This window comes from Mytilus galloprovincialis, chromosome 10 (genome assembly GCF_965363235.1).
Source record: "Mytilus galloprovincialis chromosome 10, xbMytGall1.hap1.1, whole genome shotgun sequence".
NCBI classification, from domain to species: domain Eukaryota; kingdom Metazoa; phylum Mollusca; class Bivalvia; order Mytilida; family Mytilidae; genus Mytilus; species Mytilus galloprovincialis.
This window is the reverse complement of record NC_134847.1, coordinates 81929232-81944991: the sequence shown is the minus strand read 5'-3', so window position 1 is coordinate 81944991 and position 15760 is coordinate 81929232. Positions and strand designations below refer to the sequence as shown.

At 31.7% G+C, this 15760-nt stretch overlaps 1 protein-coding gene across 3 annotated transcripts in view; it reads right to left on the bottom strand.

Annotated features, from left to right (window-relative positions):
* The window catches only part of LOC143048571 (uncharacterized), a 33438-nt gene extending 17678 nt beyond the window's left edge, over positions 1-15760 (bottom strand). For all 3 annotated transcript variants that reach the window (XR_012969883.1, XR_012969884.1, XM_076222316.1), the window contains exons 1-9: positions 13928-15760; positions 8502-8594; positions 7777-7871; positions 7350-7538; positions 6785-6856; positions 6445-6559; positions 5752-5847; positions 5141-5204; positions 509-602 (exon numbers count right to left, since the gene is read on the bottom strand). Coding sequence is in view for 1 of the 3 variants with exons in the window: in XM_076222316.1 (XP_076078431.1) it covers positions 509-602; positions 5141-5204; positions 5752-5847; positions 6445-6559; positions 6785-6856; positions 7350-7538; positions 7777-7871; positions 8502-8594; positions 13928-15650 (2541 nt within the window). In the remaining 2 variants the exon portion in view is untranslated. The remainder of the gene's footprint in view (positions 1-508; positions 603-5140; positions 5205-5751; positions 5848-6444; positions 6560-6784; positions 6857-7349; positions 7539-7776; positions 7872-8501; positions 8595-13927) is intronic.

Genomic DNA, 15760 nt, shown 5'->3' with positions numbered 1-15760 from the left:
CACACCTAAAACTTCACGAATCGCAAAAGCTTTCAACAGAAAGATATCAGGTACGTCGACAAACCAGTGTTTTGTTCTATGTAAAACATTGCATAAATTTAATGTATTGGAAAAGTTATATCACCTATACGCTTTATAACACGTGAACATTGATAAAATCTATTTTAATTAAACCGTACTATTGACCTTGGAAGTTAACCTTTAACAGTTGGAACTAATGTTGTTATGCATTTGTTTTGTTAATGTGTTGCATTACTTTTTTAAGATTTGTCTTTCTAGAAATCAGGTCTCGGTTGGACAATATAATGAGAGTATATATGGAAACACGTATCGTTTATACAAAAAAGAAGTAATACGTTCACGTTTTTAAATATTATCCTTTCAAATTACTATATGATATACAATATGTGTGTAATGATTTATTTCAATCACTTAACTCTATAAACTTGCAAATTATTGTTCATTTAAATATGCAATACTACTAAAATTAAGTCAGTGTACTATTTACCTTTTTATTTTGCTCAAATCTGATTGTAATATTTTCTGTTAAGATGTCAATAGCTTGGCCAAAAGATACCGAAATCATGTCAGAACCAACTGATCTAAAACAAACATGTCTTAATTACTTAAGCTAAGCATGTGTTTTTGTAATTTCATCGGTTCAGAACAAACTAAAGAAACAAACATATTCTGTCTTAGGAGTATTGCAATTGTATAAATATGCATAGACATAAACAATCAAGAACCCAACGTGCTTTTCAATAATCAGCGATTTGTTCATAAATTTAAGAAAAAACGATGGAAACAATAGTAAACGTTTTCGTCCTTTTGTAGATATAGGAAGATGTGGTATGAGCACCAATGACACAACTATCCATCCAAATAACAATTTATAACAAAAAAACCCATTATAGGTCAATGTACGGCCTTCAACACGGAGCCTTGTCTCACACCGAACAACAAGCTATAAAGGGTCCCAAAATAACTAGTGTAAAACCATTCAAACGGGAAAACCAACGGTCTAACACTACAAACTCCTCAGAGTCTGAATTGACCAGTTTTTGTGCTCGACCAGTAAAATCGAGCACACATTTTACTCGACTAGTCTCGACATTGTCTCGACTGTACTTAAGTGTACTCGACTAGGTCTCGACTAGGTCTCGACTTTACTTAATTAGTCTGATTCAGTACTTGATGATCTTTGTGTAGTCTGAAATGGTCTTGACCAAGGCTCGACCTGTCTCGACCTGTCTTGACTAGTCTCGACTAGTCTCGACTAGTCTCGACTCAGTCTCAACCAGTCTCGACCTGTCTCGACTAGTCTTGACCTTCAAATTTAGTTTTGACTGGTGTAAATCAGCCCATCTAACTAAATTAAATATTGATCTTAAAAAATTCAAGCTTATTAGGTAGTTTGATTTATTGCTGTGAAATGAAAGAATTTAATTTTACAATATGTAAAAAAAAATATTATTATATAAAAATTCAGATAGGCATCTTTAATTTTTTTTATAACTTTTTCAAATCAACTTGGATTTTCATCAAACTATGCAGCTATCTTACATATATATCAAGCTTACTGAATCCCATTTCATTTAGTTTTTTGTTGTATTGCTGTAAAATTTAAGAATTAAAGTAATCTTGGTATAAAAAGCTAGGATTTGCAATTCGGACAAAATAGAGATAGTACACTTTAATTTTTTTAATAACTTTTTCAAATCAACTTGGATTTGCATCAAACTATGCAGCTATCTTACATATATATCAAGCTTACTGAATCCCATTTCATTTAGTTGATTTGCAATTCGGACAAAATAGAGATAGTACACTTTAATTTTTTTAATAACTTTTTCAAATCAACTTGGATTTGCATCAAACTATGCAGCTATCTTACATATATATCAAGCTTACTGAATCCCATTTCATTTAGTTTTTTGTTGTATTGCTGTAAAATTTAAGAATTAAAGTAATCTTGGTATTAAAAGCTAGGATTTGCAATTCGGACAAAATAGAGATAGCACACTTTAATTTTTTTAATAACTTTTTCAAATCAACTTGGATTAGCATCAAACTATGCAGCTATCTTACATATATGTCAAGCTTACTGAATCCCATTTCATTTAGTTTTTTGTTGTATTGCTGTAAAATTTAAGAATTAAATTAATCTAGGTCAAAATAGCTAGAATTTGCAGTTCGAACAAAATAGAGATAGTACACTTTAAGCTTTTTAATAACTTTTTCAAATCAACTTGGATTTTATTAAAACTATATAGCTACCTTGGTGATCTTACTAAATCCCAGGTTGTTATGAAGTTTTAAAATATATTTTTTTCAAATTTAATGACATGACACTATACATGATTTAATTACATCAGTACACGTGAGTTTTACAGGTAAAAAGAAAGCCCTACTTTTCTTAAACTCGTGTATTACTTATCTAGTGAATTAAAAGCCCTGCGATTTAGATTTAACAGGATGTTGCAACTTTGAATAAATGTTATTTAGAATTTAAAACTCTGGTAGATGTGATATTTTTAATAAGTTTGCCCCAAGCAGAAGGTATTGCTTTATAAATCACCACAAATCAGAAGAACTATTTTAATAATTTCTAATGTTTCATCCCTTTTTGATATATTTATATAGTGTATATCAAAAGGAATAAAACATTAAAGGAATTATATTAATATTTTATGTATACTTTTTCCCAAATTATGAGAAAAGATATATTTCTAATATCGTAGCTTTTTGACCTAGGTTAATTAAATTCTTAAATTTGACAGAAATACACCAAACAAAATAACAACCTATGATTCAGTAAGATCAATATATTGCTAAGATATTTGTAGAGTTTGATGAAAATCTAAGTTGATTTGAAAAAGTTATAAAAAAAATTAAAGTGTACCATCTCTATTTTGTGAAAACTGCAAATCCTAGCTTTTTTTACCTAGATTAAATTAATTCTTAAATTTGACAGCAATACAACAAACTTTATAACAACCTGGGATTCAGTAAGAAGAATACATCACCAAGGTAGCTATATAGTTTCAATAAAATCCAAGTTGAATTTAAAAAGTTATAAAACAAATTAAAGTGTACTATCTCTATTTTGTTCGAACTGCAAATTCTAGCTTTTTTGACCTAGATTAATTTAATTCTTAAATTTGACAGCATTACAACAAAAAACAAAATGAAATGGGATTTAGTAAGCTTAGTATACATTTAAGATAGCTGCATAGTTTGATGAAAATCCAAGTTGATTTGAAAAAGTTATTAAAAAAATTAAAGTGTACTATCTCTATTTTGTCCGAATTGCAAATCCTAGCTTTTTTTACCAAGATTACTTTAATTCTTAAATTTTACAGCAATGCAACAAAAAACTAAATGAAATGGGATTCAGTAAGCTTGATATATATGTAAGATAGCTGCATAGTTTGATGCAAATCCAAGTTGATTTGAAAAAGTTATTAAAAAAATTAAAGTGTACTATCTCTATTTTGTCCGAATTGCAAATCCTAGCTTTTTATACCATGTATACCAAGATTACTTTAATTCTTAAATTTTACAGCAATACAACAAAAAACTACATGAAATGGGATTCAGTAAGCTTGATATATATGTAAGATAGCTGCATAGTATGATGCAAATCCAAGTTGATTTGAAAAAGTTATTAAAAAAATTAAAGTGTACTATCTCTATTTTGTCCGAATTGCAAATCCTAGCTTTTTATACCATGTATACCAAGATTACTTTAATTCTTAAATTTTACAGCAATACAACAAAAAACTAAATGAAATGGGATTCAGTAAGCTTGATATATATGTAAGATATCTGCATAGTTTGATGAAAATCCAAGTTGATTTGAAAAAGTTATAAAAAAAATTAAAGATGCCTATCTGAATCTTTATATAATAATTTTTTTTTACATATTGTAAAATTAAATTCTTTCATTTCACAGTAATAAATCAAACTACCTAATAAGCTTGAATTTTTTAAGATCAATATTTAATTTAGTTAGATGGGCTGATTTACACCAGTCAAAACTAAATTTGAAGGTCAAGACTAGTCGAGACAGGTCGAGACTGGTTGAGACTGAGTCGAGACTAGTCGAGACAGGTCGAGACTAGTCAAGACAGGTCGAGACAGGTCGAGCCTTGGTCAAGACTATTTCAGACTACACAAAGATCATCAAGTACTGAATCAGACTAATTAAGTAAAGTCGAGACTTAGTCGAGACCTAGTCGAGTACACTTAAGTACAGTTAAGTACAGTCGAGACAATGTCGAGACTAGTCGAGTAAAATGTGTGCTCGATTTTACTGGTCGAGCACAAAAACTGGTCAATTCAGACTCTGAGGAGTTTGTAGTGTAATCTATATAAAAAAAGAAGAAAAACGAGAAACACGTATAAATTACATAAACAAACGAAAACTAATGTACATCAAATTCCTGACTTATGCGATTAAAAAAACGTTTTCAAATTGTTCCGATTCGAATTTCGATAGAGATTAAATTTCATAAAATTGAACGACAAGCTAACAAATGGATATATAAACTCATAAATCAATGTCAATGTGACAATACATTGAAAAAAATTACCTACATTGTAATACAAACCAAAAGACTGATCAACAAAAATTCAACCAACCGGGGTTGATCTCAAATGCTCCCGATGGGTATGTTGTTGAATAAGATGGATCCCACATGGCTTACACTTATTGTAAAGGAAAACCATTAATCTTAAAGCGGTATGTCATATGGGTGCAGCAAAAATGTTAACTAAGATTTAATTTGAACAGCTAGTTAAAGCATACATGCACTGTACGAAAAAATAGAAGATGTGATATGACTGCCAATGAGACAACACTCCACCAGTGACCAAGTGACACAGGTTTTAACAACTATAGGCTACTTTCAAAAATGGGTAAAAAAAAAATATATACCCCATAGTCAACTATAAAGGCCCAAAAATAACAAAATGTAAAACTACTCAAACGAGAACCACAGAATTCGATTCCTTTAATAGAAGAAAGTCATCAAATATTTAAATCTATATGTGAGTTAACGATGACAAAGTAGGTTTTATAAAAAAAAAATAGAATTATCTAACTTAGTATAAAGTAGTAGTTTAGTAATTTACATACCTATTGGGTGTTGTTGGAAGTATACCTGACAATGTTCTGTAGAGGGCCGCTGTGTAAAGTGTATCTAAAAGAGTATTTAATATATAATATGAGTGTACAGTCATCAATACCTAAAATAAATTGACGAAAATGGTAACTATATTTAAATTTATAAACATTTACCTCTCTAAGTTTTAAGTCTGAGCTGTTTGTGGTTATTATATAAGTAGCAAAGTAATTATAAGAAGGACAACGCAGGAAATACTAATTCACAACGATGGTGCCTGCATGTTATTTATGATACTATATATATTCAATAGACATAAGACATAGAATAAACAACATGAGACGAGCAAGGGCGTTTAGTTTTTTGTTTTTGTTGTGTTTTTGTATTGTTTCTTCATGGATTCAATCAATTTGTCGATGTAAAGTAGTTTCGGAAGAACATTAATGAATTTGTACAAGTCATTTTATTTTAAGGGAGTAAGTGTTATTCAAAGTTGTTAATATATCAATGCACTCATCTTCTAAAATTACTTTTCAATCAATAGATGTCTTCTCGTACTTTTAAATATTCTCATAGTGTATGCATTAAGTTGAAAAAAAAAACATTTCGTTTTAATTATATAAACCTTGTAGAGATGGTTGGTTTGCAAGAAATAATTCTGACATCGAATTTGAATCTGGCGGGAAGGTAAGGTTCTTCTTCAATGTTGAAACCTCTATAACTAAAAAATAAAATTCCATTCAATTTGTTGCTGAATAACATTCAATTGATTTCATCATATAGAATGAAAAAAACGTTTTTGTTTTATTTTAGTTTTTGATAACCACACTATAAGCATTTAGATAACGAACACTGCACTACTGTTATACTGTATAAGTATCTAAATAACTATCACCACAGTTACATTTTCAAAATTAATCAGGTTATTGTCATAAGTATATACATTTATTCTTTCCTCGATACCTTTAATTCAGCGTTCTAGTTTGAAAACATGAAATAAGACTCCATATAATAATATTAAGTTATCGTCGTCAGAATATGTATCTTCCTAGTATTCGGTTTTGACTGATGTAGGTAAATCTAGAGCACCTTCAGACGAATACAACTATTACGTATCATTTTCATATTTTGATGATCCAATTTAATCTTGCAAAATAGAGTTTTCGTAAATTAAAATACTACTAATATGTGTATACGCATACAGGATCATTTTCTTTTTATCAGTTTATGGTTTGTTTCACGAGAATACTCTAAATGGTTAGATGTATCACTTCTTGTATTCATTTAGTTCAGACGGTATACTAGAAAGTATGCTTACCTATGTTTGTTTTGTTAATGGTAATGGTTTGATTAGGTAGTAAATTCTTTTGAAAGAGACTACCAAGACTATCTACTATTCCCATAATTTTTGATGCCCCTTCGTCGGATTGGTCCTGTAATGTAATGATATCGTTTTCTATGAAATATGTAAAAATATAAACTATTTAAAAAACAGAAATATTTAGAACAAAACGTAGAATGTATCCGTATAAGACCAGACGCTTATATATACGTTTGTCATTTTTGTAATGAGTCTAATGCTTGCATTGCAATAGAAAAGCTTCGTTTACATGTAGTAGAAACCATACAAGAAATTGCTCATCTTATACAAACTTTACCTCCGAATTAACTTCATTCCAGCTACCGCTATTATCTGAATCCAACACAGAATTTAGAACATCTCCGAATTTCTGAAATGAAACTTGATAAATATCAAATTAATCTACAATATTTTGTTGTTATATATGGACGATTTATACCACTTTTGTTTATGTCATATTTGTTTCCTTAATGAGCCTTTTAATTCCACAATATTAGGTTGCATGATTATTGTACCTTTTATCGACCATCATTATCATGCATCTTGTACTGTCTTGTCTTAAGTATATCATATGTTTGTATTGATTATGTTTTTACTTATCAATAATTGGTGGGAAATCCTTTAAACTTTAAATGGAAACTTGATGATAATAAAAAATCCAATATACATTTTGTATGTATATCTTCATGATAAGATATATTCCCCGATCAAACATTCATTGTCCGTTTTAGTCATCAGACTGATGTTGAAATACAAACGAATCCGGTTTTTTTCAGTCAGTACTAAATATACGTAGATAGTTCTATGCAGATGACATTTACAGTCATGATACTTTTTGCTGATAAAAAAGATGAAAAATTTACCTCGGAATCCACAGACGCATTTGCCGCTGTCCCTATGTCGATAATGTCAGTCAGGATATTAGTGGTAAGTTTCAAATCTCCAGATGTAGGAGGAATTTTTTTCCCAATAGTAGTATCTATAATATCCAATACGCCATATATACCTTTTGCTACCTTCACAGGATCAGTGATATTTCTAAGACTATTCACCTTCAATATAAATATTGTTTACAATAATTTGTTAAACATATTGGTATTAAAGTATCAATGAGTCAGTGGCTGATGATTTCAATATGCCTTTAACTAATTGTTATATGAAAGTTGAAGTGAAAAGGGAGTTGATTAATATTTTTAATACTTCAAGTATCTGTTATAAAATATGGATACATGCATAAGATACAAAAAATAATCGACAACAAGTATAATGGCGAAATCAGTCAACAATTACCGCTTCTGATGTTTCATGAAGTACCATATTAACACATTCTATATACACCGGATCTTCCCAATCACCGTTGTCATTGCATTTTCGAAAGGCATTACCTACAAGTAAGCACAAAGATCAGTAAACATCATAGATCAGACTTTGCAAATTATTAACAAACTTCTGAATTGATGAATTACTTTAAATTAATCATCATGAAGAAAAATTGGATTATGAAATACAAGTTTTACTTCCATAAACAAGAAATCTATTTTTTGTGTGAGGCTAAGATTATTTTCTACTAATTGAAAGAAAAAACATTCCATGTTTTTGTATATGCGTATGTCCGGTAGAAAGCGTACTCGCATATAAATAAAGCCTAATGCTATTATCATCATTCTTTATACATTTACCCCTTCTGTTCTTTTTTCTGATTCCGATCAGCGGGTAGAAATGGGAAATCATTGAATTGTGATGTAGAAAATATTTCATTACAAATATTACTCGATTTTGGTTCTGGAATATGCATTCCCCTCCCAAATCAATAATGGCGGTTCAAATATATATAATTCATAGTGCAACCTAATGTGTGGACTGACCGTCAGCGTTTTCATTTAAATAGGATCAGATTATTCGTATGTTGATACTGTTAATTTTATTACGTGAAATACCTGTATACTCAGGCGGATATTTTTGTGTGTCTTTTGCATTTTTATAGGATCAGAATATTCGTATGTTACATGAAATACCTATATACCCAGGCGGACATTTTTGTGTGTCTTTTTGTCCTGCTGCTACATGTGACCATGTTATATTGTTTAATTTCTCTTCTGGACAATACGCTGCAAAAGATACATGTTAGAACTATAATTATTTTTTATTGATGTGGATTGGAATTGAACGAGCTGTCAGTTACTGTGAGTACTTTGAGATCAATAAAGTTTGTGTTATTTCTGTTGTTAGGAATGTAATCATACCCGGTTACATCTGGTAAGTGTTTTTGCTAGATATTTTTTTTCTGCATTGTATCGATGAGTTATACGGCTTTTAACTATTTTTCATAGTTTGTTCTAATGTAAGTGTTATGTTATCGCACTGTCACATCACTGTTCCAGGTTCGGGAGACCGTTTGGTGCCTTAATACATGTCTAACCTTACCATATTCCGTTTGAGACTGTCTGAAATCATACGTTTGTAGTGCAAAGTTTGTCGCTGCTTCATACATGCATCTATCGTTTTGTGTTTTTCGTAAATTGTTTTGTCATAAATAAGCTGTTTGTTATCCATTATTGATTTAACTCATATTTATTATGTCACAAACTTTTATAGCCGACTTAAAGGATGTTTTTTCGCATTGTTTAGGTCGTACGATTGCCTTTAATTGCTATCAACAACTTCATCCGAACTTTGGTGGGTTCTAGTTTCATTGACAATGAAACCACATCTCTACAGTTTTATAATGTTTCTGTATATTACATTGATCTTACTGAGGTATGTTTATTGTATAAATGATCGTAGGTGTTCTGAAGGGTATTAATATCAAGATTAGTAGTTACCTGTTTCGTAATGATCATGGCATGTACACATTGATGAAAAGGTTACTTCATGTGATGTTGCATTTAATGAAAGATCATAGTATAATCGATAACAAATTCGAAACATATCTTCGGCATCTATTTATCATACAAATGGAATTAAGACTATTTTTCCCGATTTTGGCAATAAACTGTGATTTAAATTATTACCATACTATCACCAGAATAAATCTGCTAAAAGGGCACACATGGTGTCCATATGATAGCGTAAAACCTGTCGGTAAACTGTATTGCCGAAACGTACATAAAGTTAGCCAAGGAGAAAATGTTCAGCTTTAATTATCTCATCAAACATCCAGCATGTAAAGTTAGCAGAATTACCATACTCATTAGAGAAATCGGCTGTGTATTAGTTATTTCTCTAAAACATCCAACGAATGTTTCAGATTTTAAATTGAGTAAAATCCACTATTTGCATATGATTTATTTAAAAAATGAATGATAATTTCTTGAAAGTAGCTAAGAAACTAAACCCTAACTAGAAAAGTTATGTACTAAATATGAAACGGTATACCACGGTTTTTATAGTTTATCTAACCAATATATAGAAGGGATCATAAGAATGTTTTAGCTGATCTGTGGTAGTGAAATAATTATATTGAAATTATGTAATTTCCCTACATTTTGTATACGGAAAGTAATGCATAGAAAATATAGATATTCAACTGCAATTTTTTGTTCTAGAGTAGAATAGATATAACTACATGTATATAGTTGCATTACTCATATTAACAAATAAAGTCACTATATGTTACATAGCATGTAAAGTTCCTGTATATTTGTGCAGTGATGACTAGTAGCATTTTTCAATGTAGATTTTCTAAAACGAGTTTGCGTTAATAATAAAATAAAGTTTATACATTTTGATATTTTGAAAACCTTTTCCTATTGATTTTCTACATCAATTATCAAAAGGCAACAGCAATTAACTATATTCAAATCTCATATTCTCATTCGAAAGATAATGTAAATTAAAAACCAATTATTCAGAGAACCACTGATGGTCTTTCCACCAATAAGGATCTTTTTTCATTTGAAAACGTTAAAATTTGGTTTTAAATGTCAATTTTAGCGTCAAATGACAGCTTATTGAAAGCTGATTCCAAAAATATATGGTTTCTATGCAAAAAGGTATAATTAAGGGAGATAATTTTTTACTTCCGGTTTAAAAGATGTTACTTCCGATATTTTTTTATAGTTAACTTGACACGGATTCCAAAAATATATGGTTCTATATACTTTTACATTAATTTAGTACAAAATATAGCTACTTCCGGTTTACAAAAAGTCACTTCCGTTTGGCTTTTTCTAGATCACATTGCTTGCAATATAATGCAAAAAGTTCCATGGTTTATCATGTATACATATGAGGTAAAAGCAAAGGTAAAAATCTAGAACGTTAAATTTACCTATGACCTTGAGCAGACAAGGACTTCAAATCAAAAGACTCTAGGCCTCTACCTAATACTGTTAAAGAGTTATATTATCATACAACTAATATTAGATATAAAAGGGGAAAAAGTCGCCTCAACCGTCTACGTACCATTTCAACTCAAATTTACGTGTTACGACATGTCGCAACTAACAATTGTGTGAAAATATTTTGTCGATATCTTATAAGATTTCTTAAAATAAGAGATAATGAGCCAAAATTAAAACTTTGAACATGACCTTGACCTTTGACATTGACCTAATTTTAAGTTTTTTTGGACCAAGCATCTTTAATCAAAAGACCCTAAGTCTCTATCACTTATGATTTATCAGTAAGAAATACATATCACTTATATCATATACAAAAGGGGGGACAACTCTAATATGGAGTCTCCGGATAGCTTCAGTCAAAACTAATCAAATCAACCTGAGGATATAACGAGTAATCTGGTAAAATAAATTTGTCGGTTTTGTATACGGTTTCGACATATAAGTTATAACAAGAAAAACAGTGTTCGGGAAGATAACTCTTACGTGGATAATATTTAGATTACGCGGTGTCAGTTTCAAAAGCGTATTAATTGTTCGATATCATATACCATATGTCTAAGCGACATCTTGCGAAACAAAAAAATTGCGAAGGAACAAAAAGTTGACGGAAGAAAAAAAATAAATAATAATAATAATAATCAGAAGAAGAAGAAAAACAATAGGTCTTTCCACGGAAAAGTGGAAAGACCTAATAATCATAACCGTAACCGATGGAATAACATTCACTCTTAAATTCACTACAAACCATTTAAGTCTGAAATGGCCTATATTTGTACTCGACTGTACTGATTTTTACTCGACAAGTCTGAATTGGTCTGACTTTTACTTCATATTACTCGACCCCAGTCTGAACCATACTTGACAGTACTGAATCGTACTTGACCCTTATCTTTGCCGTTGAAAATAGTCTGACCTATTACTTGACTAGTCTGAAACAGTCTTAACCCATTTTCGACATGTACTCGACCTATTTTTCCAGTCTAAACCATACTTAACCAAAGGTCTAAAAAATACTCGACCAGTCTGAACCATACTAGACCAAAAAACCTCTACTTTTTTAACTGTTAAAATAAATTTCTTTTTAACTGATATATATAACAACAGCCGACAAAATTTAAAAACAAGATTTAACCTTATAAAAGAAAAATATCTCTGATTATATTTAGGATGAAAAAAAATATATTATATATAACTTAAATCAAAAAGAGATAAAAGAAAATAAATAAATAAAATTGTTTTTCTGATTAGTGGTGAAATACAAAGTATAACCTCTGCTTTAGGGCAAACTCATAAATAAGATCACACCTGGCCAGATGTATTAAATTCTAAATAACATTGATTCAAAATTGCAACATCCTGTTTAAATTAAATAACAAGGCCTTTCAATATACATGCATGTAGTAGATAAGTAATACATGAATTTAAGAAAACAGGGCTTTCTTTTTACCTGTAAAACACACATGTACTGAGGTAATTAGAACATATTAAAGTGCTTTATGTATGCCATGTTAATTTGACAAAAGAATACTTTAATTAATTGAAAACTTTTTTACTGTTACTTTGGAATACATTTCCTGTTTTAAAAAGGTTATCAAGGATTGCTATTGACATTCTATTATCATGATTATATTAAATTCTTGGTTTATTAAAACAAAACAATTAAGCTCTCATTTTTTTAGATTTATTAAGTTGTTTTATATACTATTTTATATATATCTTCATAAAAAACATTCACTGCATTATAAACTTAATTCAACTGACACCATACATCTATACGAGGCTTAAGTTAATGGTGGAAATAGTCCAGTTTAATACCATAAAATACTTCTAAAATGTTCATAACATTTTGAATAATATTAAAAGAGGGACGAAAGATACCAAAGGGACAGTCAAACTCATAAATCTAAAACAAACTGACAACGCCATGGCTAAAAATTAAAAAAAACAACAGAAAAACAATAGTACACACGACACAACATAGAAAACTAAAGAATAAACAACACGAACCCCACCAAAGACTAGGGGTGATCTCAGGTGCTCCGGAAGGGTAAGCAGATCCTGCTCCACATGTGGCACCCGTTGTGTTGCTTATGTGATTACAAATCCGGTATATAGTCTAATTCGGTAGGTCATATTCATGAAAGGGAAGGGGATTGTAGTTACGACGTAAGGAACATATCCGATATCATTTGTGAAACGGTTATTCCATAACGGTCAACCAACTCGTGATGGCGTCCGTAAAATTTACGAAGGGATGATTTCAACTTCACCATTTGGAATTCTTGGTTTAATAGCTTCCTTGTGAGCAGCAAACCTCTATCAAGAAAGTCATGATAGGAAATGCAAGCACGGGAATATCGTATCAATTGGGAGGTATATACCCCGTATGCAGGTGCTATAAAATATTAGTCACAACTCATTTTTTTTAGATTATTTGATCAGCTTGTTTTATTTATATTTTAAAAGTTGATATACATTATTATGTAAGTGTTGATTAATATTGAGTTGCAGTTATATTATGGTTGATTATTGTGAAATTTTAATTTCAATACTGTATTGAGTACATTTTTATTTCAAGTTGTTGATCAAATTTCATTTTTATTAAAAGAATTCCGAAATTGATCAAATTCAGTTGATAGATACAAAGAATAGGTCTAGGTTGGTTAAGACTTGGTCGAGTATGGTTCAGACTAGGTCGAGTATGGTTCAGACTAGGTCGAGTACGGTTCAGACTGGGTCGAGTACAGTTCAGACTAGGTCGAGTACAATTCAGATTCGTATAAAATGGTTAAGTACTGGTCAAGTACACATTCAGACTGTTAAGTATGGTTCAGACTACAGTCGAGTATTATCAAGTAAATATCAGACGTATTCAGACTGGTCGAGTTAAAATCAGTACAGTCGAGTACAGATATAGGCCATTTCAGACAATTAATAGTTTGTAGCTATAGTGTAAAGTAGTATGACCAGATGTATCGACAGGTAAATAGTCGTCTGCTATGCATGTATATATGAAATTTCATTGATTCTGTTATGTATGTAATTTTGTTTCATACTTTTTGCAAAACTGTCAGAAATTATTGAGGTTCTTAGCTTACCTGTTACAACTGTTGTAGACGTTGTAATCTTCAGAGGTGATGACGTTGTAAGTTCTACTGTAGTTTTAGTTTCTAAATTGTGTGTTGTTGTAACATCGGTAGAAGTAGTTAAAGCTGATGTCGTTGTCTCCTGAGTTGATACTGTTGTCGTAACACCGAGAGAAGTATTAAAGGCTGAGGTCGTTGTCTCCTGAGTTGATACCGTTGTCGTGACATCGGGAGAAGTAGTTAAAGCTGATGTTGTTGTCTCCTTAGTTGATACCATTGTCGTAACATCGGGAGAAGTAGTTAAAGCTGATGCTGTTGTCTCCTTAGTTGATACCGTTGTCGTAACATCGAGAGAAGTAGTTAAAGCTGCTGTTGATGTCTCATGAGTTGATACCGTTGACGTAACATCGGGAGAAGTAGCTAAAGCTGATGTCGTTGTCTCTTGAGTTGATACCGTTGTCGTAACATCGAGAAAAGAAGTTAAAGCTGATGTCGTTGTCTCCTGATTTGATACCGTTGTCGTAACATCGGGTGAAGTAGTTAAAGCTGATGTCGTTGTCTCCTGAGTTAATACCGTTGTCATAACATCGGGAGAAGTAGTTAAAGCTGAAGTCGTTGTCTCCAGAGTTGATAATGTTGTCGTAGCATCGGGAAAAGTAGTTAGGGCTGATGTCGTTGTCTCCTGAGTTGATACCGTTGTTGTAACATTGGGAGAAGTAGTTAAAGCTGATGGCGTTGTCTCCTGAGTTGATGCAGGTGTCGTAGAATCGGGAAAAGTAGTTACGGCTGATGTCAATGTCTCCTGAGATGATACCGTTGTCGTAACATCGGGAGAAGTAGTTAAAGCTAATGTCGTTTTCTCCTGAGTTGGTACCGTTGTCGTAAAGTCGGGAAAAGTAGTTAAAGCTGATGTAGTTGTCTCCTGAGTTGATGCAGGTGTCGTAGAATCGGGAGAAGTAGTTACAGCTGATGTCAATGTCTCCTGAGATGATACCGTTGTCGCAACATCGGGAGAAGTAGTTAAAGCTGATGTCGTTGTCTCCTGAGTTGATACCATTGTTGTCGCATCGGGAGACGTAGTTAAAGCTGGTGTTGTTGTCTCCTGAGTTGATACCATTGTCGTCTGATCGGGAGAAGTAGTTAAAGCTGATATCGTTGTCTCCTGAGTTAATACCGTTGTCGTAACATCGGGAGAAGTAGTTAAAGCTGAAATCGTTGTCTCCTGAGTTAATACCGTTGTCGTAACATCGGGTGAAGTAGTTAAGGCTGAAGTCGTTGTCTCCTGAGTTGATACCGTTGTCGTAACATCGGGAAAAGTAGTTAAAGCTGATGTCGTTGTCTCCTGAGTTGATACCGTTGTCGCAACATAGGGAGAAGTAGTTAAAGCTGATGTTGTTGTCTCCTGAGTTAATACCGTTGTCGTAACATCAACAGAAGGAGTTAAAGCTGATGTTGTTGTCTCCTGAGTTGATACCGTTGTCGTAACATCGGGAGAAGTAGTTATAACTAATGTTGTTGTCTGCTGAGTTGACGCTGTTATTGTTTCCATTGAAGACGTACTTATAGCTAATTGAGTGGACTCCTGGGGTATTGATGATATTTCATCGGGAACATTAGTTAAAGCTAATGGTGTTGTCACCTGAGTTGATGCTGTTGCTGTTTCAACCGGAGAAGATATTATATCTGATATTGTTGTCTCCAAAGTTGTTGCCGTTGTTGTTTCATTGGATAACATTGCTGAAGATAGTTTTATATTGCTTAGAATTACAAAAGTTTGATTTATATGGATTGTATGTGTGTGTTAAGACCATCCCTTTCACCAGTTAGTTATCCCATTGAAATTGG